Source organism: Vidua macroura, unplaced genomic scaffold (assembly GCF_024509145.1).
Source record: "Vidua macroura isolate BioBank_ID:100142 unplaced genomic scaffold, ASM2450914v1 whyUn_scaffold_105, whole genome shotgun sequence".
NCBI lineage: Eukaryota > Metazoa > Chordata > Aves > Passeriformes > Viduidae > Vidua > Vidua macroura.
The window spans coordinates 315,568-343,455 of record NW_026530541.1 but is presented as its reverse complement, the minus strand read 5'-3'; the positions used below and the strand labels follow the sequence as shown (position 1 = coordinate 343,455).

The 27,888-nt window shown below is 48.7% G+C and overlaps 1 protein-coding gene across 2 annotated transcripts; it reads left to right on the top strand.

The window, feature by feature from the left end:
• Nucleotides 1-27,865, top strand: LOC128822775 (TOG array regulator of axonemal microtubules protein 2-like). 2 transcript variants are annotated; one of them, XM_054004585.1, is made up of 19 exons: nucleotides 1-235; nucleotides 1,449-1,651; nucleotides 2,500-2,660; nucleotides 3,864-3,910; nucleotides 4,113-4,324; nucleotides 5,867-6,027; nucleotides 7,332-7,378; nucleotides 10,438-10,596; nucleotides 13,310-13,442; nucleotides 15,108-15,213; nucleotides 15,948-16,183; nucleotides 17,716-17,868; nucleotides 19,206-19,323; nucleotides 20,320-20,423; nucleotides 21,784-21,988; nucleotides 23,167-23,383; nucleotides 24,463-24,549; nucleotides 26,726-27,175; nucleotides 27,632-27,865. In XM_054004585.1, the coding sequence occupies exons 1-18, from the start codon at nucleotides 196-198 to the stop codon at nucleotides 26,959-26,961; spliced, it is 2,625 nt and encodes an 874-aa protein (XP_053860560.1). In that variant the 5' UTR covers nucleotides 1-195; the 3' UTR covers nucleotides 26,962-27,175; nucleotides 27,632-27,865. The 2 variants fall into 2 exon arrangements, with proteins under 2 accessions (XP_053860560.1, XP_053860561.1); XM_054004586.1 differs by lacking the exons at nucleotides 4,113-4,324; nucleotides 5,867-6,027; nucleotides 7,332-7,378 and having other exon boundaries at nucleotides 4-235.
• The last annotated feature ends 23 nt before the right edge of the window (nucleotides 27,866-27,888 follow it).

Here is a 27,888-nt window from a genome sequence, read left to right as displayed (position 1 = left end):
TGTGAAGGTTGTGGTTGACACGGCCACAGCGGCAGGAGACGCGTCTGGCTCTGCCTCTCTGTGCCGAGCGCTGGCGATTGGACTCACCCGACCTTGTTCTAAGGCTGGGTACCAAGCTCCTGTCGCTGTCTACTCTGAGAGCGTTCCCAAATTCAAACCCAGATACTTCTGTGAGGCAGAAGCACGGGTTCAAACATGGATTTGACCGGAAAAGGAAAGACCACTGAAGGAAAAGGTGAGGACAGAAAGGAGCTGAAAGCCCTGAGCCAAATGGAAAAAAAATCCCAGCAGGGAAAACTTGTCCATGGGGCTCAGTGCTGGCTCTGTGTCAGAGTAGGTGACTGACAAATAGAAATGATCCTGCAAGGACACCCAGGGCATGGCAACATTCTATCATTAGTTTACTCTGCTTTCTCCTTTTGACAGTAGCCAAATCACTCGTACTGTCAGCCAGGACAGGGACTGTGGCCAAAGCTGACCACAGATTGGACATGGTCATGAGATGCAAGTCCTGTTGCTTTCTTTGCCATCAGTGTCAGGTCTCACTACAGATAAATTTCCCTTTCTTCCTCTGCTTGCTGATCAGGTCCAACCCTGAGGATGGTATTTCGGTGCTGCACAAACACCACTAAGGCCTGCCTGCTTGCTGACAAGTCTCTGTGGTTTGCGGAACTAGCAGTCACAGCTGGGTGGATTTTTCCTGTGGATTCATAAAAGGCCACCCTCAAGAAGGAATCTTTTTTCCCCACTTATCATTGGAGCCTTCCAGACTTGATAGCTTCAGACTTGATAACTTCAGACTTGATAACTCAATACTGCTCAGAGGAATTAAATGCAGGCTAGTTCCATGAATAATAAAACCAAAGAAATTTCCTCAATAACGAAGAATTATTCCCCTTGAGTGGCACACCCCATACATTTGTTGATGATAAATGTGGGAGTTCACCTAAGTCACTTCTTCCCTTGTGAGCATGGCTCAGCCTCACCCAGAGGTGAGGGGGGAGCTGGGCCCATCTGTGGTGGGACGAAGGGTCTTGTGGCAGCCCAGAGAGCCTGTGCACATTGCCAGGGAACAGTTGTGCCCTGCATGTGCCCCCTGCAATGAGCTGTGCTCTCCCAGTGCCCTGTGGAGCTGTAGGGCTGCTCAGCTGTGGGGCAGGGAGAGGAGCAGGAGGGTGCATGTGCAGCTGAGCCATTCCTGGAAAGCACAGGGCTCTGGGCTCCCTGCTGTGCCAGGAGAGCCCAGAGGCCAGGCTGTTCCTGTGGTAGCCCTGTGGAAGTGGGTCAGGGCTTTCCCCTGGCCTGCCTCAAGTGTCTGCCGGTAGGAGCATGTTTCCCTGGGCAGCTGTTTAGAAGTTGGCAGGAAATGTGTCCCATGAAATACGGAGCTTCAGATGCTTTCGGTTTGCATTGCGGCCTCCGTTAGATTTTGTGTCTCCACTTTGCAGGCCTGATTGGCTACCCTCTTGCCAAGAGGTTTTCCCTGGCCAGTCCCTCTATGCTCCTTCCCTCCAAGCCGTTGCCTCCCATTCAGAAGAGCTCTCCTTCTACCAAGCCAAGCCAGATATGCAGCAGAGAGCAGGAGAATGGGAAACATGGCAGCAGCTATGAAAAAAACCAGGAGCTGAGTTCCGAGGGAACAGGATGTAAGGTAAGGAGACCAAGCTAAGTCCAGTGTGGGAAATGTTCAGTTTATGTGCTGTCAGCAGAGCTCTGAGAGCTTTTCCCAGACAGGAACTGACCCTCTCACTGAAGGTAGAACAGGCCCTGATTCGTCTCTTTAGCTGGGCCAGAAATGGGATGGGATAAGAAGGAAGGGTGTGCATGTGCCCCTGCTGCCTCCAGCCCCATTCCTGGCCATGGCATGGCGGCCCTGGAGGAACTTGGGCAGGCAGAGACCTTCCAGAGAGCAGCAGGGCAGGGAGCTCTGCTGACCTTCCTAAATGCCAGTGAGCCTGAGATGATGGATGTGTGAGAGCTGGAGAGCAGCGAGCATCCGGAGAGCTCAGCAGCATCTGGGCTCAAAGGCTGCTGGGGAAGTGTAGGAGGGAAGAGCAGCAGCAGAAGAAATGAGGGGCTTGGGAAAATGGGTTTTGACATCCTGCAGAATGGCTTTGTGGGGACTTGGCTGGAGATCAGCACTGGCTGTTAGGTACCACACGGGCAAGGAGAGAACAGTGATCTAAAGCCGCTCCCATGCCATCCAAAAGGCCTGTGGCACCTCAGAAACATCTTGATGTCAAAGATGTGAATGGCAGCTGGGCACGTAGCCACTCTTGGAGAAAACTGAGCACAAGGGGAGAGGGGGCAAATATGTGCCAGGGGCTGTCCCTCACCACTTCCCCTTCCTCAGTCACCTTTCCCTGTCCTAGGCCAAGCTGCTCCATGCATTTGACTTTTCCTGCCAGGTCCCAGTTAAATGCATGGCTAAAAGTCTTGAGGCATGAATGCAGGCAAGACTGGATGCTTGATCTGAGCACAGTGTTCTACTCTTTCCAGACTTCCTTGCTGTATTCCAGTGGTGGGGTTATGCAGAAGGGGTCATTGGGACCACCTTTGATCCCCCCCATACGCAAGGCAATAAGTCCCACTCTTGGCAGTACCGCGGGGTCTCTGCAAAGCTCTCTGCAGCTGGAATTCCAGGAGTCCCAGGAGATGAGGTAAGCCAAGGTGTCTGCCGCTGCAGTGTGCTGTTCACCTGTCTCTTCCCATCTTGTGTGGTAATGTTCCACAGCCAGGTGTCCCATGTATTTTGGCAAACCTCAGTGTATTCACCATTATGCCCATCTATAATGATCCAGCACAATGTGAAAGCCAACACCAATGTCCCAGGAGCAGAGGTGGTGGTGGGGAAGAGGAGGCAGGGCTTCAAAGCACCTCAAGAAGTGTTGGCTGCTGGACTTGGCTGTTGATTCCCTCTGTAATGGTTGTGGTGTCATTTGCAAACTGAATTGCAGGGGTCTGGATTCTGCAGATCTTTGCATTCTCTGATCCTTGTCTGTCAACTTCTGCACCCATGAGAATATGTATGGGCAAATAGAGGCTAGTGGAGAGGTGTCTGCAAATTCAGGTGCTGCTTCTGTAATCATCAGGTGTAACTTCATTGTGCTAGGGCCTGCACTGTGAAATGAGACCCCTGATAAGTGTTGGGGTATAGATGTATAATCCGATGGATGTTTAATATTTTGACTGGGGCTTAAGATGAAAGAGGGCAAAGTGCTAGAGAAGAGTTATCGGACTGAATCTGATGGAAAGATATTGGCTTGGACATGAGTGAGAAAATGTAGCTGTTAAGCTTATCCGAATGATAACAATAAAGAAGGAGACAGAGAAGTATCATTCCAATAGAAAATCATTGGGAGGGCTTTTAAAGTGCAATCTGAATATCCTCCCCTAGCAGCTGAGTTGGAAAAAGCCTGTTTGTTCTTGAAAGAGCCAGGAGGTGTAATACTATTCTCAGGAGACAGGAGTGCTCAGCTCAGCAGCTCTTGCTGCTTCAGAGAGGCTGTAGGAGCCACCTGGCTCCAAAAGGATTGACAGCAGAATTGGGGAGTTATGATGCCAGTTGAAGAATGACTACTGGTGGTGGGGAAGAGGAGGAAGGGCTTCAAAGCACCTCAAGATGGGTCCTCTGCTGGACTTGGCTGTTGTTTTACACCGAGCTTGGCCAGCTCTGGGTGACTCTAGCAATGGAAAGCTTAAGGACAGTGAATTAGCTCTGCATCCTGTTGTGTTTATGTGTTGCATTTCCTCCTTCATCAGAGTGACCGTGCTAAGAAGGTTTGCCTCCTTTCATGATACACCTGTTCCCTCCATTCTCTTTCTCCCTCCTCATATGTTCTTTTGGTCTCCATCTTCTCCAGGCCAACATCCAGCAGCAGAAGCAAGGAGGAGAACTGTGGACATGCAGGTAGGTAGAGGGCATGTCTGTCCTAAAATGACCATTGTAGTCTTGGCTCAGAGGTGACATTTGGAAAGCTTGGTTGAAATCCATTCTTTTAAAAATTTCTTTAAATTCATTTCAATTCCTTGATGGGCTCAGTGAACTCTCCCAGAGCCCAGTCACTGGGAGTGTTCGCTGGTGGTGCAGTGAAAATTCCTCCTCTTTGCAGGCGAGACTAGATTCATTTTTTCCAAGTCTTTTCGGCCATGTCCCTCTTCACTCCTTCCCTCCAAGCCATTGCCTCCCATCTGGAAGAGATCTCCTTCTTTTGACACTAAGAAAATCTACAGCGTGGAGAAAGAGAACAAGGAAACTGGCACTGGCTATGATAATGACAGTAGAAAAAGCCAGGAGCAGAGTTCAGAAGGAGAAAGTTATAAGGTAAGGAGACCAAACGAAGTTCTGTGTGGTAAATTTTCAGTTTATGTGCTGGAGGCAGAGCTTGCAGACCTTTTCCTGTGGTGTGAGCCCAGGAGAGCAGCTGAGCCAAAGAAGAGCTCAGCTGGACACTGCACTTCAGGCTGTCTCTGCATGGGTGTGTAGTGCAGACTTCACATCCTCAGCGTGTATCAATAACAGCAGAGGTCTTTGAATGGTTTCTGGGCCCTTTTGTGGTTCCTCCTCTGTCTTATGGCTGAGAAAACACCAACAAGCAGTCAGAGCAGCTAAAGTTGTCCAATCTGGACAAGCGATCTTTCTAGATTTAGTAAATGATGAATTTCTTTGAACCATCTCTGGGTCTTGGTGGTGTTTTCTGTCAGCTGTGTCTGGTTTGGATGGAAAAAGGTGTTTTCTGGAACAGGCAGTCCTGCAAAGTCAGTTCCAGGTTGTCTCAGCTTTTGAACTGTACAGCCATGCCCCCTCTACACAGTTGTCTCTGCTGCTATCTCTAGACTTCATCAATTTCTGGGCAGCTGTGTGCTCTGGTACGGCTTTGTCCAGAGGGAGGGGATGGGAGGTGGCCATGGGGAGAGCAGCCCAGAGCCCAGCCACACGATTGCCTTTCCAGCAGGGCCAGGACCTGCAGTTGTTTTGGGTTTGCGATGAGGGGCAGGAGGAGGCAGATGAAGAACAGCTTTTGGAAACACAATGTCCAATCAAAGGCTTGGGAACATGATTTCAGCATTGCTGAGAAAGGGCCCAGTGCATCCCAGACAGGAACTGACCCTCTCACTGAAGGCAGAACAGGCCCTGATTTGTCTCTTTAGCTGGGCCAGAAATGGGATGGGATACGAAGGAAGGGTGTGCATGTGCCCCTGCTGCCTCCAGCCCCATTCCTGGCCATGGCATGGCGGCCCTGGAGGAACTTGGGCAGGCAGAGACCTTCCAGAGAGCAGCAGGGCAGGGAGCTCTGCTGACCTTCCTAAATGCCAGTGAGCCTGAGATGATGGATGTGTGGGAGCTGGAGAGCAGCGAGCATCCGGAGAGCTCAGCAGCATCTGGGCTCAAAGGCTGCTGGGGAAGTGTAGGAGGGAAGAGCAGCAGCAGAAGAAATGAGGGGCTTGGGAAAATGGGTTTTGACATCCTGCAGAATGGCTTTGTGGGGACTTGGCTGGAGATCAGCACTGGCTGTTAGGTACCACACGGGCAAGGAGAGAACAGTGATCTAAAGCCGCTCCCATGCCATCCAAAAGGCCTGTGGCACCTCAGAAACATCTTGATGTCAAAGATGTGAATGGCAGCTGGGCACGTAGCCACTCTTGGAGAAAACTGAGCACAAGGGGAGAGGGGGCAAATATGTGCCAGGGGCTGTCCCTCACCACTTCCCCTTCCTCAGTCACCTTTCCCTGTCCTAGGCCAAGCTGCTCCATGCATTTGACTTTTCCTGCCAGGTCCCAGTTAAATGCATGGCTAAAAGTCTTGAGGCATGAATGCAGGCAAGACTGGATGCTTGATCTGAGCACAGTGTTCTACTCTTTCCAGACTTCCTTGCTGTATTCCAGTGGTGGGGTTATGCAGAAGGGGTCATTGGGACCACCTTTGATCCCCCCCATACGCAAGGCAATAAGTCCCACTCTTGGCAGTACCGCGGGGTCTCTGCAAAGCTCTCTGCAGCTGGAATTCCAGGAGTCCCAGGAGATGAGGTAAGCCAAGGTGTCTGCCGCTGCAGTGTGCTGTTCACCTGTCTCTTCCCATCTTGTGTGGTAATGTTCCACAGCCAGGTGTCCCATGTATTTTGGCAAACCTCAGTGTATTCACCATTATGCCCATCTATAATGATCCAGCACAATGTGAAAGCCAACACCAATGTCCCAGGAGCAGAGGTGGTGGTGGGGAAGAGGAGGCAGGGCTTCAAAGCACCTCAAGAAGTGTTGGCTGCTGGACTTGGCTGTTGATTCCCTCTGTAATGGTTGTGGTGTCATTTGCAAACTGAATTGCAGGGGTCTGGATTCTGCAGATCTTTGCATTCTCTGATCCTTGTCTGTCAACTTCTGCACCCGTGAGAATATGTATGGGCAAATAGAGGCTAGTGGAGAGGTGTCTGCAAATTCAGGTGCTGCTTCTGTAATCATCAGGTGTAACTTCATTGTGCCTGGGCTTCCACTGTGAAATGAGAACCCTGATAAGTTTCAGTCATGTATAATGCGATCAACATTTAATCTTTTGATCTGTGCTTAAGATCAAAAAGGGCAAGGGGCTAGAAAATAGGTATAGGACTGAATCTGATGGAAGATATTGGCTTGGATATGCATGAGAAGATGTAGCTGTCAAGCTTACCTGAGTGATAACAGTAAAGAAGGAGACACAGAAGCATCATTCCAATAGAAAATCTTTGGGGGTGCTTTTAAAGTGCAATCTGAATATCCTCCCCTAGCAGCTGAGTTGGAAAAAGCCTGTTTGTTCTTGAAAGAGCCAGGAGGTGTAATAACATTCTCAGGAGACAGCAGGGCTCTGACCACATGTAGGACGAGACTGCCACCAGGCTACGGCACGAGCAGGCAAAGTCAAGCTTTGGCAGCTGTACAAAAAGAGCTGCCCTCCACACAAACTGGTGTCTCAGCTCAGCAGCTCTTGCTGCTTCAGAGAGGCTGTAGGAGCCACCTGGCTCCAAAAGGAGCGACAGCAGAATTGGGGAGTTATGATGCCAGTTGAAGAATGACTACTGGTGGTGGGGAAGAGGAGGAAGGGCTTCAAAAGCACCTCAAGATGGGTCCTCTGCTGGACTTGGCTGTTGTTTCACACCGAGCTTGGCCAGCTCTGGGTGACTCCAGTAATGGAAAGCTTAAGGACAGTGAATTAGCTCTGCATCCTGTTGTGTTTATGTGTTGCATTTCCTCCTTCATCAGAGTGACCATGCTAAGAAGGTTTGCCTCCTTTCATGATACACCCGTTCCCTCCATTCTCTTTCTCCCTCCTCATATGTTCTTTTGGCCTCCATCTTCTCCAGGCCAACATCCAGCAGCAGAAGCAAAGAGGAGAACTGTGGACATGCAGGTAGGTAGAGGGCATGTCTGTCCTAAAATGACCATTGTAGTCTTGGCTCAGAGGTGACATTTGGAAAGCTTGGTTGAAATCCATTCTTTTAAAAAATTCTTTAAATTAATTTCAATGCCTTGATGGGCTCAGTGGACTCTCCCAGAGCCCAGGCACTGGGAGTGTGCTCCAGGGGTGAGGTGAAAATTCCTCCAGTGTCAAGTGTTGAGTGGCAGGAGCTGGAGTGGTACCTTGGGGCCCTGGAAATGCAATGCAGGAAAAGGAGACATTGCTCTCCATCCTGCACATGCCTTTTATCTTCCTGCAGCCTTTCTAGTGTCACAGTTAGTAGGGGAAAAGAAGGCATTTAGCATGAAGTGAGAAATGTTCCCACTCCATCCTCCTGCTTTTGAAACAGAAAACCTTTCCTTGGGGTGGTTTCTGAGCTGAACCCTTTTGAGATCTGAAGGAGATTGATGGACATTGCCTGGTTTTGTATTGGCAGAAATAGGAAAACCTCCTCTGACAGAATGTCCTGATAAATTTTCCGGTTAGGGAGAAAGGGCCTTCCAAATGGCTGCAGCCTAGGCAAGCTCTGAGTTTGTCATCCTCTGAGAGCACAATGACAAATCTCTTCCCCGGCTCTCTCTGCCTGCGTCAGTGTTGCAGGCTGAGGCTGGGGGAGGAGATGCCTTCTGCCTTGTCCTCCCTCCCAGCCTTGCCTGATCCCTGTCCACAAGTGGACTTGTGCCAGACAAAATGTGGTCTCTGGTGCATCTGGGTCAGCCAATGCTTTCAAGTTGAAAGCCTCAATGAAAGTCTGTTGCTGTTCCTTTGCCATCTCTGGGTGTGTAATGATAGGAGAGATGAGACTCAAAGGAATAATTCTGCTGATGCAGAAAAGGGATCAGATCCCCTGGTCCCTTTGCTCAGGCTTAGTTCTGCCAAATCCTGGGTACGACCCCTTTGGAATGACTCCTGAATTGTTGATTTGCAGCTGGAATGCTTAGTGTAAGTAGGGTGTAGTATTGCTCACTAAGTAAATCACATTTTTCTGGATTAGTTCTGGACTAGAAATACCTCATCTCATTAAACCTTACCTTTCTCACTTTTATGACTGACCCGAGCATTCTACACCATGAAGGAATCCAGTTTTAAGACAGGTTTTGCTCTTGTACGCTTGGCTGCCATATGAATTTATCCTCTGTGAAGCCATGTAAAGAATTACTTCTGTTAGTTCGAACAACTCTGTTGGAGCGCATTTCAGAATGACCTGCCCTCTGCTACTTCTATTAAGGAAATTTTGAATTTTCAGTATTAGCCAAGATAGAAATATTTTGAGGCAGATCATGTTTCTGCTGGGGTTGAGTGTCTCTGCTGAAAAGCAAGCAGAAAATAAACCCCTTGAACAAGTAAGGAGAGCAAAAGAGGAACTTTGGGATTTTAACAGCTCTGTTGGAGAGTATTCCAGAATGAGCTCCACTGTTCTACTTGCATGAAGAAAATCAGCCTTTAGTCAGGCTGGCCCAAAAGTGGCCCAATCTCATACAGTTTAGAATGAAAATCCTTGGGGGAAACAAATTATCTAGTGTCAAGAACACAGTTCACGTTTGGGTATCACTTCTGCAACTCTAGGCTTTTCTTTGAATGTCCTCTAAAATATTCCAACAAAGAGAAGAAAATGTTGATCTAAATGCATACAGGTATTAGAACCCAGGACTTTTAGGAACTGGAAAGAAGATGTTTACTAAAATCAGCATGAATAAGGGCAGATAAGAATCTCTGTCAAGAGCAATCTCCTTCTCTGCCCTTCTCTATCAGACACAGAGGCTCTCCAGCATCCAGGGGCTGTGAGGCCTTTGTCATGCAGCAGGGTTCAGTCTGCTGGCCAACAGAGTAATGTCATGTCTGCTGCCAGCAGCCCATCCCTTGGAAGAGGGTCTAGGCATTGTACCTTGCTGCTCTCAGTCACAATCTCTGTGTCTTCTGAGAGCTCTGCAATCTGGGACCTGTCTTGTTGCAATCAAACTGGGGGACTGTTCCACTTGCATCTGAGTGGAAGCTTGCGTAGGATTTATTTCCATTTCCCAAAGGAAAATACAGAGGCATGAAGTGTCTTGCCCATGGCCTCACTGAGTCAGTAACAAGATCAGCTTCCCACCTTCACGTCTAAAGTCTCTCAGAGTAGAAAATTCTGTCTTGCAAGGTACACTGCAGCTTCAGACTCTCTCCTGGAGAGCAGCCTCCAGGGAAGGTGGGTCCAAAGAAATGCTTTTCAACCAGGGTGCAACCTGGAAGCAAGAAAATTCAACTCCTTCTACTGAAGATTCCAGAGATCCTTCTCTGGCCACTCCCTGCTGAGGAGCTGGTGCTGTAGAGCTGTGCTTGAAGCCCCCAGCCAGTGCTTCTGTTGTAGCCCCAGGAGCAAGCAGCGTTCCCGACTGAATCCCGGCTGAGGGGCTCTGACTGCAGGGCTGTGAGCGCTGCCCCGAGGGCGGCAGCAGGGCCCTTAGGAGGCAGCACTCAGCCCGAGGGCATCACGCAAGTTTATTTGCACTTTCCTTTGCTAACTTCCCCTGCCAGCCTCTGAAACAGGAAAACAAAAGCAAAGCAATACTGGTTTTCCTTGTTTCTTAGGGGAAGCATCACTGCAGTTTGGTTTTAAGCTAGAAGATGGTAGATTTAGATTAGATATTAGGGAGAATTTTTTTTTTTATAATGAAAGGGATGAAAAGCTGGAAGGGTTTGCCCAGAGAAGCTGTTGTTGGCCCATCCTTGAAGGTGTTCAAGGCCAGTTTACATGGGGCTCTGAGGAACATGATCTAGATGAAGATGTCCCTGCTCACAGGGGTTGGACTAGATGGTGCTTAAAGGTGCCTTCCAGCCCAAACTCTTCTAGGATTCTGTGATCACTGTGCCATGTTACTGTTTTACTTGGTATAGAGTGGTATACCATTGTTATACGTGACGTTCTTTGGGATAACAAAGAGATGTTCCCCAGCTCTGGGAAATTTTCTGGTGCTTTCCATCATCACCTGTCCAGCACCATCCACCTACAAGCTCCTCTTTGGTCCCTGCAGGCTTTAGCCTACCACCTGTCGATGGCACAGCTTCTGGAGTGCAGAGAAAACACCCTGGTAGTGGCTTGAAGAAGGTCTTGAGGAAGCAGGACAACGTGCCCTTACTGCCCAATATGCCCATCATCCACGGGCATGGCAGCTTCCCACGCAACTCCTCAGGTAAGCCTGCTCCGTGGCAGCTTTTTCCCGCACGGGTTTTTCCTTGCACAAGGAGCGCAAACTGCCTCCTGCCTCAGCCAGCACAGCTGGGATCTTGGATCCATAGCCTGTCCTGAGAAGGAACAGCAAATCTACTTTTGAGTTACTCCGGCTTGGTAGGACTGGAGCAGTTGGTTCTTAGAGATCCATTGGAAAGTTGAGCTGAATGAAGTAGTGGGAAAGGCCTGAGCTCTGGCTTTTGCCCATCCTGATAGTCCAAACTACATCACTGGTGCCAGGAGGCAGCTGTGACTGCAGGGATGAGCTGCAGGGCAGTCTGCCAGGGTATGCTCACCGTGCACCTAGGAGAACCACCACGATCAGTTGTCCACTCACCATCTGGGCCCTCTGCCTGTGCTGCTGTCCAGTTCTGCAGGCAGCTTTTCTGCTATCCCAGCAAGGGTTGTCTCTGCATGGCAGTCAGCAGCTTGGTGCAGTCGTGCTGCTGCTCCCAGAAGTGCCCCATGGCTCCTCGCTGCCACCATCCCACAGCCCGCAGTGCCAAGAGGGAACAAGCAGTGCCTCCTGTGTCACCCAGCAAATACAGCGGCCATGTGCAGCAGATGACAGGCAGGAGGGGCTGCCTGCTGCTCCCGGGCTGTGTGCTGCCTGCAGTCAATAGACAGCAGATAGTCCCTAGTGGCTCTTGTCTCTCCTTTGTGGGTAGCCTGCCTGTGCTGTGATCCCAAGTAGGGTGAGATAAGAAGAAGGCAGCTGGGAATGATTCTTTGAATGCTCTTTTCTAGTGATGCTGCTTCCATGTTCAGAATTGACCAGAACTAGCCTGACGTGGCTCTGCGTCTATAGTGAATCTGGATGTGTATGTCTACATACTTCTGCAGTGACATCACTGGTGCCAGTGGCTGGAGTACCTCAGTGACATCCAGATTAGCTCCCATCTGAATATTTTTGGTATTATCATTCCTCCATACTTTGTCAGAACATGCAAGGGAGCACAAAAACCCTCCAGAATCTAGAGCAGTTCATTTGGATTCTGTGCAATATTTATACTCCATCATTTTAGACAGTGCAAATGTTTTCATCTACACATTAGAAAAAGAGCTTTTGAGTGCACGGCATGAAAGTTTTGATTGGCAGTGCTTTTGATGACAAATGGGTTTCATGAGAAATGCATTTATCATCTGATTTTTCTCACGCCTTGTAAATATTTTTCCTTAACAAACGATTCAATTAAGGCAAACTGTCATGGGGACAGGACATTTTCATGCACATTATCCCAATCGTGGTTTCTGTTCCCTGTTCTCAGTTTGTTTTGTCTTCCTTCCCCCCCCCAGGCTCGCTGCGGGCTTGCTGCTGGGCTTGCTTGCTGCTTTTGCTTGCTGCTGGCTGCCTGCTTTGCTGGCTCTGTTTTCCTCTCTTTTTTCTCTGCTTTTCGCTTGCTTGCTTTTTTGCCTTTTTTTTCCTTTTCCCCGGTTTCCGTTGTTCCCTTCCCCCCCCCCCCCCCCCCCCCCCCCCGAAGACATCGGACCTACTCCGGGCAGGAGCTCCCCCGGGGTCTGCGAAAGAAGCTTCGTACCCTCTGCGGCGAAGAGAGATACAGCTCAACCCCCTTGGACTGGTGAAAACATCTGTGGTCATCTTGGGCTATTTCTCTTGTGCTGGGGAGTGTTTTTTGTTGTTCCTTAATAAACAAGTTTTTTCCACTTCCCCTCTGAAGGAATTCCTCCCGAACCCGGTGGTGGGGGGAAGTTGCGGAGGGTTTGGTTTCCTATAAGGGGCTCCTTTGGAGATGTTTTCCCCTAATTTGTCCTAAACCAGGACACAAACCCAGGTCAACTGATTAACAAGAGAGTGCATCTCCCAATAATGTGGGTCTGTATTTGCATATTTTTTATCCTCAGAGTGCATTTGGAAGGCTTTTTTATCAACTGTCTAGTCTGGAAATTGCGTTTTTCCACAAGAGAAAGCCTAGAAACTGCCGAGTTTGCAAACACGTCCATTAGATGGCAAACAAATTTCACCTCAGCATCTTTGAAATACAGCCAGTGTGTAGCTCTGAAAGAGTAAAGATTCATGATGCTTGGAAAGAACAAAACCCATAAAGTACTCCCTTGCCAATAGTAGGCTAAAATGGATGTGCACTCAGCTGCCTGCTGTCTAGAATATTTGCAGTCAATGGAAACAGAGGCGCTGTCAGGTGGGAAGGGTCAGGCATGGCTGTTCCCTGGTAGCTGCTCCGTGGGGATTCAGCCGGGCCCAGCAGGGCTGGCTTGTTCAGGCTTGGCTTGGTGCTGGCGCCAGGCAGCTGCAGGTGTCTCCTCAGGAGTTGCAGAGTGCCCCTGTCCTCAGGCCTGGGGGAAATCAGGGCGCAGAGACAAGAGAGGCACTGGAGGGGTTCCCTCCTGGGTAGCCAGTCCTGCTGTCGGCACTGTCTTGCAGGGAGCGGGAGCTCTGCGGCCGCAGGCTGTGGCACCTGTGGCACTTGGGAGCTGGCGCTGCGTGGGCAATTGTCAGGTTTAGCCCGGAGCTGTGCCCAGCTCGGGGAGGCTGGGAGAAAGCAAGGAGCCCAAGGTGCCAGACAGCAGGGAAGCCTAGGACCCAGTGCCAGTCTGTACCACATGGAGCCCTGGCTGGGAGATGGGGCTGCAGGCCGCTCCATGGCGGGGTGCCTTGCCTGGGGCTGCAGCGCCCATGGCTGACCCTCTCCTTACAGTGACCTCGCAGACGGCCACTGGTGCCGAGCGCCGAGAGGAGCCGCTCTGTGGGAAGGGGCAGAAGGACACAGCCTCTGCAGACCCACAGCAGTCCTTGAGGGAGGCACTCTCCTTGCTCGGCAGCGATGACTGGTAAGAAAGGCCCTGTTCACTCTGTGTCTCTCTTAGCATTAAGCTGGGTTAGAAGCGTGTCTTGCTAGTGCCTCTGAGCCCCGAGAGCCCAGAGGGCCAAAGGGCACTGCTGAAACCACTGCAGAGCAGTGAGAGGATAAAGATTTGAGAGCAGCCTTTTCTCGGCCTTGCTCTGCAGCAGTGCTCCAGCTGCAGCAGGTCTGTGCTGTTTCCTCGGTTTGCCCGCTGCTCCATGAGGCTGCAAAGGAAATCTTGAGGGAAGAGAGAAAGCTCCGGAATGAGATGATTTGCTGGCTGAAGGCAGAAGCAGCATGGCAGAAATTTTGAGTGTAGAGATTTGGGTGCCGCGGGCCACTGGCCCAGTGGGACTGAGTAAGATTCCTCTCTGCTGCCACTGCTGCCAGCAATGGCAGGTGACAGGGTCTCCCTGTGACCTCTCCTGCAGGAGAGTGCCAGAAGCAGCTCCAGCTTCCAGGGAGTTGTGCTTTCAAGTCCCTCAGCCTGTCATTACTGCAGAAGGGCTCATGGCAGAAGAGAAGGAAAAAGAAACAAAATCCTCTAGGAATCTTGCACTTTTGGAATTCAACTTTTTCCTTCTCACTGCCTCATACGGGCCTGAGATGTTTTGTCAATACCTCACCATGTGTCCCAACATTATACACAGGCAGAAGGAGGCCCAGAGGTGATAAGTCTGCAAATGTTAGGTGATATTGGTTTTCTTTTTGATGTCTTTTTGATCACTCCCTGGTGGATGCTTCATTCACACAGGGGTAAGGACTCCACTCACACTGGGATAAGCATGAAAAATCGGCCACGATGCATCTCCTTGTGCAGTCACCTTTGTTCTGCCCTTTCTCTTCTGCTTTCTCTTTCCTGTTTCTCTTTGGTGCCCTGTGAGGTGCAGAGAGCTTCTGCAGGTCTGGGGGGTCTGGATGACACTCTGGGGTGCCCGTGGGATCGGTCACCAGCCCTGTGCTGCAGCCCTGATGCCTCACAGACCTTCCTGTAGCTGAGGGCCTGCGCAAAGCAAGTGCTGAGAGACAGAGTTGTTTGCACCTTTGGAATAACATGTTGCTGTTGTGGGGGTTGTTTTAGGTAGGGGGTGTTGGGAAAAGCCAGAGTTTCAACAGTTCTTGCCCAGGGGTGGAATCTTCTGGGACATCCTGCTGCTTTTTTGGGGAATGTATGAGGTGGAGTGGAGGGGGTGACAGAGAGGCCTAGATGGCAGAGTGGAAACTCAGCTCCAGAGTGCCAGTGCAGACTCTCCCTGCTGAACTGCCTGCTGGGGCTGACAAAGAAGGAAAATGCCCCAACAACAGCCCGGTGGGACTGTGTCTCAGGGACAGGTACAGGGAGGTGACAAGAAACAGCAGCATGGCCCCGTCTCACAGCTGCTAGGAAGCAGTGACAGAGGGGCATCATGTGCCAGAGACTCCAGAAAGGCTGTCTTCTTAAATGGCCACGGCTGAAGACTCTGGAACCCCTCTATTTGCCTCTTGGATTTGTGTATGCTTTTGACAGCCACAGCATCCTGTGGCAACGCCTTCCACGATTTCATGAAGTACTCCTTGCAAAGCACCTCCCATTGTTCGACTGAGCTGCCAGCCTGGTAATTTCAAAGGGTGCTGCCTTGGTGGAGAGAAAAATCAATCTTTTGCCTTTCAGGGAGCTGAAGGAGAAGGGACTCTTCAACATCAGACACCTGGCTGGGTCCCATTCAGAGGTCCTGCTTTGTAGACTTGGTGACGTTTGCTTGGCAGTTACCAGCGAGGTGAGAACATTGTTCTGAACTGTCCTCCATACTTCAGACACGGTGTGTGGAGTAGGCATGTGCTTGTTCATCTCCATGTGTGCTCAGGGTCTGCCTTCATTTCTGGTGTTAGACCTTCTATTTCTAATGTCCGTCAGCTCTCTGTAGGATCTGTGTGTACATGTAGCTGTATTTACTGCTAGGTCGGGTATCAGACACTCGTCTTTGAGCGTGGTGCCTTTATAATGCAATGTGCAAATGCAGAAACTGAGGCACTAATGACGTTATTTGCAGAGCCCCAGTCTCTGCCCAAGCTGTAATGCACACTGCAAATTAGTCAGCAGGCCTGAGCCTGTCTTTTCTGTTTCCTGGCTGTGTGCTTCAACTGCTGGCATTGCTTTTTTGAACAGGAGCACCTGACTCTTCTATCTTTATGACTTGTGCCTTTATGATTTGAAAGCAGCCCTGGCTTCAATTTTCTAGTAAAAGGGCCTAAAATCAAAGGCATGGACATTTTAGAAGGGTTAAGTAGAACACTTTAGTGAAGTTTTTTTTAGGCCTGCAGTAAGCAGTTCTGAGGCCAGAAATTGGTGCCAGAGTAAGTGCCTTTCTGTGCTTGTGCTCTTCTGCTCTTCTTGTACTTTTATGTTCCCCTGAACACAGTGGGGCGTGTTGTCATTTCCTGAGACTTCTGTTGAAGGCAACTGGTTTTCTTTTCAAGGTGATTCTTATGTTTCCCCTCATGACTTCCCCAGGTGACCAACCTCCGATCCAAGGTGTCCTACTCTGCAATCGTCACTCTGGGAGAGCTCTTTGTGACCTTGAAGAAGGACATGGACTCTGAGGTGGATGAGGTTGTTCGGGTTCTTCTCCAGATGGTGTGGAACTCCCCAGAATTTGTTCAGAAAGCAGCCAGTCAGACCCTGGGGATCATGGTGGAGAATGTGACTCCTGCACGAGCAATGACTGCTCTAATGGACATGGGAGTCAAGTAGGTTCTTCTTCTTTTAGTGATATTCTTCACCTTGCTAGTGTGTGGGAGGGGGAAGGGATGAGAGAGTGAATGGGAATGGTGGGAGGGAAGGGCCCTGTATCCTGCATCTTCTGTGAACTCAGTGACTTGATTCCCTGATCAACCTCATTTCTTTCCTCTTGTCGCCTGTTTCTGCCCTCCTGCAGCCTCTTAGTTCTCAGAATGAGACAACTGTAGAATATGGGCAGTTGGAAGGGGCCCATCAGGACCATCGAGACCAGCTCCTGGCCTTGCACAGAACAGCCCAAGGGTCACACCAAGTGCCTGAGATTGTTGTCCAAATGCTTCTTCAACTCTGTCAGGCTTGGTGCTGTGACCACTGCCCTGGGGAGCCTGTTCCAGTGCCCAACCGCCCTCTGGGTGAAAAACCTTTCTCCTGATAGCCAAACTAAAGCTCCTCTGACTCAGCTTCCTGCTGCTTCCAGGAGTTCTCCCAGTCTGTCAGGTTTTCCTAGACTTGGTGGCCGCTGGGGAAGTGAAACTGCCTGCAAAGGCTAAGGATAGAGCCTTGTGCTTTTGTGGGAAGAGGGACAATTGCAATTGCAGCTGCGAGCGGTGTTTGATATTTCACAGCGCTAAGCCCTGGGAAAACAGGGCCCTGGGAAAACCATGTCTCCTCATGATGCCATTACCTTGAGAAATAAGGAGGGCACTTGCTGGGGCGTGGAGCACATGGGGGAGAATCTGCTGGGTGTGGCACAGCCTGCACAGCAGGTGCAGCTCTTGCCAAAAGGAGTCTTGTATGACTGTCCTGGCCACAGAACTCTAGCTTCTATTCCAAGTGATGTTTCATGTTAGCCTTGACATGATGAATCACTTTAAAGGCACCTCCACAGGCCGACTGCTGTGGGACAGTTGAAGCAAAGCTGCCTTAAATGTTGGTGCTGGGCAGGATAGTTCCCAAGAGACACTCTCTAGAACAGGACAACCTGGCTAAACTGCCTGCCACCCTTTCCTCAGCTTTGGAATAGGGTAAAACATTCAGATGTTTCCCTTGCCAAGCCTCACAGAAGAAACAGGCTGCATTGCTGGATATTCTGCAACTTCACAGCCCACAACGTGTTTTCCCTGCATTTGTCTTTTTCCAAAGGTCTGCAGATTTGGGGATAAATGGGTGGAAAGAGCCTCAATCCTGCTGCAGCTCTGTGTAGTGGGTGCCCTCTGATGGGTCAGCATGAATTGTCCTTCATTTCTAAATAATTCATATGTAATCTATTTCTTTAATCTTTCTCAGAGTAAATACTGTGAAAGAAGTGGAGTATCTGGTAGTGCAGGGAGACTGAATTCCTCCCTCTTCCTTGCAGGCAGTCCTTCTGTACAACGCTGACTTTGTGTTTACTTGAGGACAGAAACTTCTACAGGTGTCTAAAGTTGCAGGGAGAACCCAGGCCTCCTTCCCCCAAGCGAGGACAGGGAGCAGGATCTGGCCAAGGCCTGTGCTGCTGTTGCTCCTTCTCCCTGTGCCCCAGGGTTTCCTCTCTCCTTCCCAGGAGCCGCCACGTCCAGGTGCGGAAGTGTGCGGCCGAGCTCCTCCTGTCCTTGATGGAGAGAATTGGAGTCACAAGGCTGGCAGGCACACCCAGGGCTGAGAGGCTGGCACACGTGGCAGGGAAGCTTGCGCAGGACTGTCACAAGGACACAAGGTAATGATCTTCATTGCACCTCCTAAAAGAGGAAAACCGTTTTGTGTCTGGCTCTAAAGGTAAAACGACAAAAGAGTGGGAACTAAAGGAAATATGAAGTAACCTCACTGTGTGAGTAAGGGTCATAGAATGATGGAATATGCTGAGTTGGAAGGGACCCATCAGGGTCATCGAGTCCATCTCCGGGCCATGTGCAGGACACCCCAAGAGTCACTCCATGTGCTTGAGAGCACTGTCCAAACGCTTCCTGAGCTCTGTCAGCCTTGGTGCTGTGCCCACTGCTCTGGGTTGCCTGGGCAAATGACTGTACTGGGTAAGCTGAGGTTGGCCAGCAAAAAGGAGCATTGCCAATTTCCTGTGGCTTGAAGGATTCTTTACTGAGATCAAAAGAGCTCAGATTAGCCAGTCCAACAGTTTTGTTTGGCCTTAGGTGCACAACACAAAGCCAAAGTGTTGACTAACGTTCATCACTGAAGGATTCCAAACATCCATTTCTCATTAACTTAAGACTTTCCTAGAAATATTTCAGGGGTCTTTAGCCAACATAATCAGTCGTTCTAAGCCTGTTCTGCAGATTTCTAGAATGCTGTTATCTGTGGCTCAGTGACCTCCAAATTTCTTCTTGAAGAAAACTGTGGTTTCCTAGTGGCAAAACCAACCCAAACCGCCAAACTCCTCTTACTTTGATGATGAAATTCCCATTAATAGCTGCCAAGAACACCAGAGCAACTAGCTGCCCCGCTGCATACATATAGTATAGAATAATCAATAGGATGCATGAGGTGTTTTGTCCTGGCTTCCCTGCCAGTTGAAGAAAGGCAAATTACTGTGCAATGGCAGCAGGACACTGCTAATAGGCTCTGACAACAAAGCAGATGTGTTTTGCTTGTTTCCTGGGATCCTTTGATCCCACAGAAGCACACTCACACTTTCAGAGTGAAATGATATTTTTCTGTTGCCCCACATTCTCCTCTTGCCTCTTGTGTTCAGCTGACAGCACTGTGCAGTGTCAAGAGGAGGTAAATCTCCCTCTTTGCTGAGTAGGTAATGCCTTCTCATGCAAGGATTGCACCTGATGAGTTTAAGGTATCTGCCTCTTCTGTTAACACTCTTCCTTTGTTTATTCACTTTTCCTTCCTTTCCTTCCTTCCTTCCTTCCTGTCTTCCTGCCTTCTCACCTTCCTTCTTTCCTTCCTTTCTTTCTCCATCCCTTCTCTCTCCTTCCCTCCTTCCCTCCTTCCCTCCATCCCTTCTCTCTCCTTCCCTCCTTCCCTCCTTCCCTCCTTCCCTCCTTCCCTCCCTCCCTCCCTCCTGTCCTTCCTTCCATCCTTCCTTAGGCATTATGGACAGGAGATGGTGAAGATGTTGCTCAATCATCAAAAATTTAAAATGCTTTTGGAACGGTCTCTTTCCACCTGTGGCCTGGAGGACATTCTGACAAGAATGAAGAAGAAAGTAAGTGCTTGGCAGGAGAAATGTCTCCTTTGTGCAAGTATTGCCACTGCTAATATGAGCTCAAACATACCCAATCTGTCTTCATCTCATTCCTCTTCTGCTGAATCATTTTGCTCCTGGCAATGAGCTGTTAATCCTCAGCCTGTTCATCTGCAGTCCACAAAGGAAGCAATATTATTAGGGAAAAAGTGGGCTTTTGAATATTTTGAATATCAGTCACAAAGAGGAAAGGGAAAGGGGAGAAAATGGGTTTACATTTAAGCGTAAGCCCCCCTGCGCTCTCCCTACTCTGCCCCCAGTGAAGCAATTAAGTGAGAATAGTGCTTCTGAAGGTAACAGAGTCTTTGCAAAAGACACTGGAATTAGTAGTACCAAGACAATTTCCAAATCTACAAAAGATGTCCAAGTCAATCCTAGTTACTGCAATTACTGTCTGTCTTTTGGGAATACTGCCCTGCTGTCAAGCCCTGTGGAGCTGGAAGAAGCTTGGTGAATTCAGCAGCATCCAGTGGGAAATCCTTTGCTTGTTTGGGGGAGGATTTTATTTCTTTTATTGACATTATAGAAGGGAGCGTGCCTTTGTGCAGGCTCAGGGAGAGCGAGTGTTGAACCAAATCGACTTCCAACACAATGGGCCAACCCCCACAGGGTCCATTTTTTTCTGTTACTTCTTTTACGAACACTTGTGTTGCCTACCAGTTTGCATTATTCCCATTTATGCTCAATGAGCATAATAATAATAATGAGCATAATAATAAGAAATAATGAATTTGGGATTTTAGACTGCTGCTCATTATGGTAGCACCCATAACTTGCCTTGAGCTATTGAAAACAAAGAGTTGACATCACTGAATCTCTGGTCTGTTTCCATCTGTCAGTTAGGAAAGGTTTCCCTAAGCCTTGGTAGCAGTGATCCTGGTTCTAACTTGTGTTTTAAACAGGGAATTTCCTATTTTATAGTCTAAAGATGGATGGGGTTTCTCTATGTCTTTGTAGGGAATGGAAAACCAGAAGGGTGAATGCCCACCTGTCAAGGAGCTGGTGAAGAAGAGGAACGATGGCTCGAAGAAGCCCCAGGCCACATTGTCTTCTAGCAAACGGTACTGAGCACTTTTGTTAGATGTGACAAAGCACATGACAAGCTTTACATGTCTCTTCCTCAGGAAAATCTTTCTGGCAGAGATAACCAGTGCCACAGATTGTTTCCTTTCCCTACAAATGCTCTATGATAAAAAATGCCTACCTCTGCATTACGCTGAACACAGCCTCTCTGGAGGGTTTCCCACAGAAATTGAGAGACAAAAAGGCACCCATTGGTTGCAGCTCAGACAATCCAGTGCAGTGGCAAGGGCGGTGTTGTGGAGGCTATGACAGGGACAAGTTTCTCCTGCCTGACTTGGGACAAGTAAATTCAACCAGAGTTTTTTTTTCATCTGAGTGGAGTCTTTTTCAGTGGGTGTTTTGATGAGAAGTCCCAGTCTAGCAGCAAGATTCCATTCCACAAAGTTTCTCACCCTTGTGGGTTGGCCTGGCTGAATCATGGTTTTCTTACCCTCAAACAGTATCAAGTTTGAGTAGTAAGTAGCAAGGCAATTCCTGAGCAACTTTGGTCAACAGGTGCCTCAATGTGGATTTTTTGTCTTGATAGTCCCGTCCTTCATATAATTTGCTTGACAAACAGCATGTTTGGTTTATTTTGTCCTGTGCTGCCATTAGCATTTAAGACAGGAATTTGCTGTCTCTTCATGGCAGTTGCAGAGCTACTTGTACCTGTTCTCCTCTGATAGCAGAGGGGATTTATTTAGCTCTGTCATGCTCAGCGGTGGCAGGAAAGTGACCACATGCCTCAATAGCATAGCTAGCATCTTCCTGTGCACATGGAAGAGACAGGTTGATCCAGGAGAATTGTTCCCCGTGGGGTTGTTAAGCTGTGGATCTAGTCTCTAGGGAAGCAAATGAAATGTGAGCGTTGTTCTGGGATGTCTGGCTTCTGTTTTCATCTCTGTTACTGATTTTCTGAATCATTCAAATATGGCCCTGTTCATCTGTTCAGATGCATCTGAGCTACTTTTCCAGACTGTCATGCCTGGTTGTAGAGACACTTCTCCAGAAGGATGAGTTTCCTTATTATAAGACACACACGTCCCATATGAGGAGGCATTTAAACTCGGAAGTAGCATCTCTCTTTCTCCACAAAGCAATGTGACCTGTGTGCCTTGGAAGCCATCTGAAGATAGATCAGATGCATCTCATCCTTGGTCTTCCCGAGTGGGCGCTGGCAAGAATGTTACTTGCAGATTGTCTCCCGTAGTGATTGGCATGAGGCCCACATTGTTGTTCAGAGCTTCATGATTTTCTGGCTTAAAATCCCAGAATTAGGAAAGCTCCTCAAGATGTTTTACTCACAATTAACTGAAGGTGTTATCACCAACAGGTTCCTAATTTGCTTTTATTTTCCAGGGTGAAATCTACCTCTGATGGACGCCTCCTACACCGTGCAAAAGCCCAGGTCACATTACCTCCAGCTGTGGAAGAAACGGAGCTGCTCCAGAAGCTTTACAGTCTCCTGGAAGCCAAGGGCTTTCAGACACGGATGGAAGGAGTGGCACTCCTCCAAGACCTGTGCAAAACCAGCCCCCAGCTCATCTCCACTAACATTGTCCAAGTATGTAGGATATCTTCATTGTCCCTTTCCTTTAGCTCCTTTCCTAAGCCTGTAGCAGGAAAGTTTATTCAGTGTGTCTTGGCACTCCATCCTGGCTGTTTGGGACACGCTGGTCCCTCTTAGCCAGACAAATTCAATTCAGGTTTAGGCTTCAGGACAAGTTATTTCAGTCCAGCTGCATTTGTCTGGCAGGTGCCTATTGGTGCTGTTCATCAGATGATGACAGAATTTTCTGCTGGTCTAACTGCTGCTCTCTCCTACTCCCAGTTGGGTTAAGTGAAGGGAATGCAGCCCCTGAAAGCATGGCAATTATTCTCTAGACCAAAAATGGATTTGCATCGGGAAGAGAAGTATCAGGCTGGGTTGGTTTAAACCCATTGTTTTTTTTAAAGAATACTTCTATATACTCCATCTTGTCTTGCACAGGCACAACTCTGGCTACTCATTTCCATCCTTGTTCCTATTCCTCTTGGTAAAGACAGTGCTCACCCTTCCTGGGCGGGTCTTTTTTTCTCTTTGGAAAAGGAGGAAAACAGCTAAGGACACATCTCTACCTTCTCCTCCCAGTCGCTGCTTTGTCCCTTTTTCCAGGAAAAGGTGCCTGATAATGTGGCTGTCAAGGGACTGAACCTGCTCTACGGAGAGCTGTAGAGCACATTACATTTCAGAAGTCTACCTGTTACTTAGAGAAATGGTCTAGATCCTGGAAGAGTTGATCGGAGCCCTGCACTTCTCCAGACACTGGTTCTGAGATAAACAAAAGAAAACTTAGACTTCCTCCAGCCATAGTTTTGGCAAAATCGTAACTGCCTTCAGTACATGAGGCAAGTGTGTAGAAAACCAGGCATTCTAAACATCTGCTTCCATACTTCTAAAGCAAAGGTAGTCTTTTGCATTAGTAAATGGAATTGATTTAATGATTTATAGATGGAGAGAAATACCATAGGAACGATTCTGTCCCCAACCAAACCTCTTAAAAAGAGAAGAAAATCTTTCAACCAGCATGAGGTTGTGCCACCATTCCAGTGAGTGGCCCACAGGAAAACAGTGAAATTGTGCAAGCAAGTGCTGACCTGACAGAAAGGATCACTTTCATCTTTTATGTTGCTGAGTGCTCCATCCACTCTTCAAACAAGGACATTTTAATCCAGCTTTCACGTTGTTTGTTCTCTTCACAGATTTTTGATTATTTTGTCCTGAGAATATCTGACAGCCACAAGAAAGTGAAGCAGAAGGCGCTGGACGTGCTGGCCGAAATCACGGGCGTCCTGGAGGAAGCCTTGAACCCGGTGATCATTGGTTTGGTGGAAGGAATAACAAAGAGCCTGAACTCAAAGGATCCCAGGGTTCGTGCCTCAGCCGTGAAAGCACTGGAAGAATCCATTGCTCATTTAGGTAAGGCTGACCCCTGGCATGGACTCTCCTCAACTGCCTCTCTGTCTCTCCTACACAAGAGAACGCTGAGTGCCTTGATAGCTGCTGTTGTCTGTGGAACGCTCCAGCTGACATCCACCAGAAGCTGGGCAGGTGCAGTCCTTATGCACCAGTCCCCCAACAGGCTTGAATGTGGTCAGCATTTCCCAAAAGTCACAGGAGCCCTTGGCTCTGTGCTGCTTGTCTGAAGAGCAAGTCCCGGAGCAGAGCTTTGCTACAGTTCAGAGGCACAGGGGGTTTTGGAGTTTGCTTGGGCCCCGTTTGACTTCCCAAATGAATAGCTTTGCTGTCGGCATGAAGGGACACTGACCCACCAGAGCTTCTGCAGAGCAGCCACCTGGAAAGCTCTACATTATAGGCATTAGCTGCCTATTTTCCACTTTTCTTCTTTGTCTTCTATTTTCAGAGGGCAACTTAAGATTCACCAAGTTCATTTCTTTATAACAAACAGGTCTAATCCTAGCTGTCAATGAGGCCTTGTTCCACACGTTGTTTTGCATGGGGCAAGATGGCTAGAGCAAGTAACTTCATAGGCAAGGGCTGCTCTGAATTCCTTTGCCATGCAGATTTATGTCAGCTCTGAAAATGCCGCACTGGGGAAATATGCCTGAAAAAAGGAGTGTTGAAGAGGCAGCTCTTCAGAGGGACTTTCCACGTTCCCCTCCTCACTTGCTCTCTGAACTCACAAACTGCCTGACTCAGTGCCTTTCTGTGCCCCAAGGATGGGGTTCTTCCTTTTTGCTCTGGGATGCAAACCCTTTTCACTGCTTACATGTGACTGAACTCTTGAGGTGCCTGATGTGAAATGTTTTAACATAGCTCCTGGTACAGCAGACAAGTTTGGATTTACAAATGGGAAAGAGAGCTTTTCTTTTGGAATTTAAAAGCCTGCCACATAGGCTGTAAGAAGAAAAGGATTCAAAAGTCAGCAGAAATGCACTTTATTTTATAAAATGGGGTTGCCCCTGCCCTTTCCCTCCCCACTGTCCTTTCTACAATGACCTCAGAAAAGTGAGCAGAAACATGTGTTTCACTTGTAGATAAAGTATCACTGCTGAAAGAGTTCAGCTACCAATGGAATCAACTGAGTGGCCAAGCTCTGCTGGATGTCGCGGAGCGTATCACAGGTATGGCCTCCCCTTCGAAGCCAAGAGGTCTTCCCAGGGACTACTTACAGGCAATGCCTGTGAATAGACAGTAGAGTAGCTCCTCCAAATCAGGAGGTGCTGAGCTGGTCCCTCCTGCCCAATACCCATGGCAGGTGTATTTGGCAGGTTTTCCCTGGCTGCTGCAGAGCTGTGCAGCATCTGAGATGGGGGTGGCGCTCGGCCTCGGGGCTGAGTTCTCACTGGGGCATCTCAGAACCCACCTCCAGGAAAGGAAGGGGCTAAAAATACCCCAGCTGGCTCCTCTCTTGGAGGCTCAGGGACATCTGTGATCCTTTAGGGACAACGGTGGCAAATGCTGTTTCAGGGGATCAGTTTCTTTTGTCCTCACAGAATTCTCATTTTCCTCTTGGAAAGTTTTGCGGCTGAACTGTGCAGAGCCTGGGGGGTCACAGCTGAGGTCAAAACTCAACAGACATATTGGAGGCATGGATTTAGTGCAAGGCAGCCTTTGGGGGCAGAGGGGAAGAGGCAGAGTGCTGAGGTTCCCTGGCTGTGCTGTCAAAGTGGCATTGGACTGAGCATTTCAGGGTGTGCAAACAGTGTCTTCCTGTGACAGCGCTGTCCAAAATGCCACAAATGCAGCTGATAATTGATTCCTCAGAGGAGCTTGCTATGTCAGCAATAGGCAAGGAATGGAAAAATGATAATCTCAGTATATAGTAGAGAAGATGATTGATAGCCTTGCTTTAACTGGGGCTAATGGCACTGCTAATTATGGCACCATCTTTTAAATGCAAAGTTTAATCCACTTTGTGTCTTCATTAGGAATCTCAAAAGGGCATGTTCAGCGATTGGGAATGTCAAAGGCCCTTTAATGAGCATTTGAATAAAGTAGATCTCCAGCAATAGGGAATTTAGTTTGGCAGTATTATCCTTTTGAAATAAAGGAATTAACCATAAATTAGGATTACTTTAGAAAAAGTAATTAGGATTACTTTAGATGTTCTCTCTGAGATTTAGTAGGAACAGAGAGCTGTTCCTCTCATTCAGTAATCACCAATGTCTTTAATTACATATAAACTCAAATGAATCCCCATTTTGAAGTGGGGACGCTTTTCCTCCTTAGCAGAATTGGTTTTGGGTACTTTCAGGAGCTGTTTCAATGTTGATGACTGCTGGTGGATTAACAGCATAGGGAAAATGAAGGCTCTTCCACCACAGAATGAGAAATGGCTACTAGATAACATTTTGCCTGACCAGAAAATAAGAATGGTCTCCAGAGCATTTCAGGCTTTGATCTCTCAGCCCAGTCTACCATGCCAGGAGCCTGTTGGTAGTAAATTTTTGTCTGTGCTTGACATAGTTCAGTTCAGAAAATGAGCAGAGAGCAGTTTTCAGAGACAATAGGAGAAAACACTCATGTTTTGGTTACATTTCAGTCCCCTGTGTAGCATTTTTCTCTTTCTATGCCCCTATTGCAGTGGGCATTATGGGAAAAAAGTGGCATTAACAATGGGAGGGGAAATGGCATTAAAATGTGGAGATGCTCAAATGCCTCAGCAATAGGGTCTGGGTAATTATCTAAGACACCTTGAAGTTTGAAACAGCTCTTTGTTGGAAGTCACAAAAGCATTCTGCCAAAGACACCAGCTAGTCACTGATGGTTCTAATCCAGCTGTCAAGCAGCAGCCATCTCTGGTGGGCTGGAGCTTTGAAGTGTGTTCTAATACTGCCCTTTGCTGTGTGCCACTGAGCAAAGGGAAGAGCCAGATGAGACATTTGGCACTTGACATCAAAATTACAACAATGGAATCATCCCTTTTATTAGAAATCTCTCCATTTCCTCTCTAGGGCGCATTTCCAAACCTTCAGTGTGGGTTTAGACAACTTCTTAATGGAAAGAAAAGGCAATTTGACATTTCATTCATTGTTCATGCAGAAAGAGCTTGTGAAATAACGTAGTAAAGTTACGAAGTCTGCCACAGGGACAAGGCTCTGGTTGGAGAAATTAGTCCTGAGGGGTTGGTGGTTCTGTTTCAAGGATGATCAGCTGCTTTGCCCGTTTCTGGATGATGGGGCCCTGTGTGCTATTTTGCTGGTCTTAGCCTGAGACGCTTCCAAGAAGCAAAAGCAGAGGTAGATCCTTGTTTGCATTAAGGTTGGTGGTTAAGAAGCTGTGTCTCTCTCCCGGCAGTGCTCGTGGAGTGGGTTTATGCCAGGAGCCCTGAAGTCGTCCAGCATGACGCCCTGCCCGTGCTCTGGTCCTTCCTGGAGAACAAGGCGCTGCCTGTCCGAAGTGCCAATGTCCGCACTGTGGCCACCAAGCTTGCCTCGGCCCTCTACAAGGTGATGGGCAGCAAGCTGAAGAAGTGTGCTGCCAGCAAGCCTCCACATGTGCAGGACAACCTGTCCAAAATTTTGGGCTGGTGAAGGCGTGATGTTCTCCAGGAAGCTGAGGAAGTGCTGAGTTGGACACCTCCGGATCTGCCTGTATAGCTGTGCCAAAAATGCTGCAATATTAAGGAAGGGTGTGCATCTGCCCCAGCTCTCTCCATCGCCCTTCCTAGTCATGGCATGGGGGGCCTGAAGCAACTCCAGATTGAGGACAAGGTGAAGGCCGATCATGGCTCAGCCTCACCCAGAGGTGAGGTGGGAGCTGGGCCCATCTGTGGTGGGAGGAAGGGTCTTGTGGCAGCCCAGAGAGCCTGTGCACATTGCCAGGGAACAGTTGTGCCCTGCATGTGCCCCCTGCAATGAGCTGTGCTCTCCCAGTGCCCCGTGGAGCTGTAGGGCTGCTCAGCTGTGGGGCAGGGAGAGGAGCAGGAGGGTGCATGTGCAGCTGAGCCATTCCTGGAAAGCACAGGGCTCTGGGCTCCCTGCTGTGCCAGGAGAGCCCAGAGGCCAGGCTGTTCCTGTGGTAGCCCTGTGGAAGTGGGTCAGGGTTTTCCCCTGGCCTGCCTCAAGTGTCTGCCGGTAGGAGCATGTTTCCCTGGGCAGCTGTTTAGAAGTTGGCAGGAAATGTGTCCCATGAAATATGGAGCTTCAGATGTTTTAGGTTTGCATTGTGGCCTCTGTTAAACTTTGTGTCTCCATTTTGCAGATCTGACTGGTTACAGTCTTACTGAGACGTTTTCTCTGGACACTTCGATGTTGCCTTTCCCACAAAGTCCTTGCCTCCCATCCAGAAGAGGTCTGCCCTCCAGGCTCAGGAGGAAGCTGCTGCCTGTCTGAAGATTGTTTGAAGAATAGGATTTATGTGTTAGGCTTCATAGTTATAGATGTACATATGTTCTGATCCTTAGATGTAGTTTTGAATAAATTTGTTTTGACTGTATCTTTAAATCTTGATGACATATT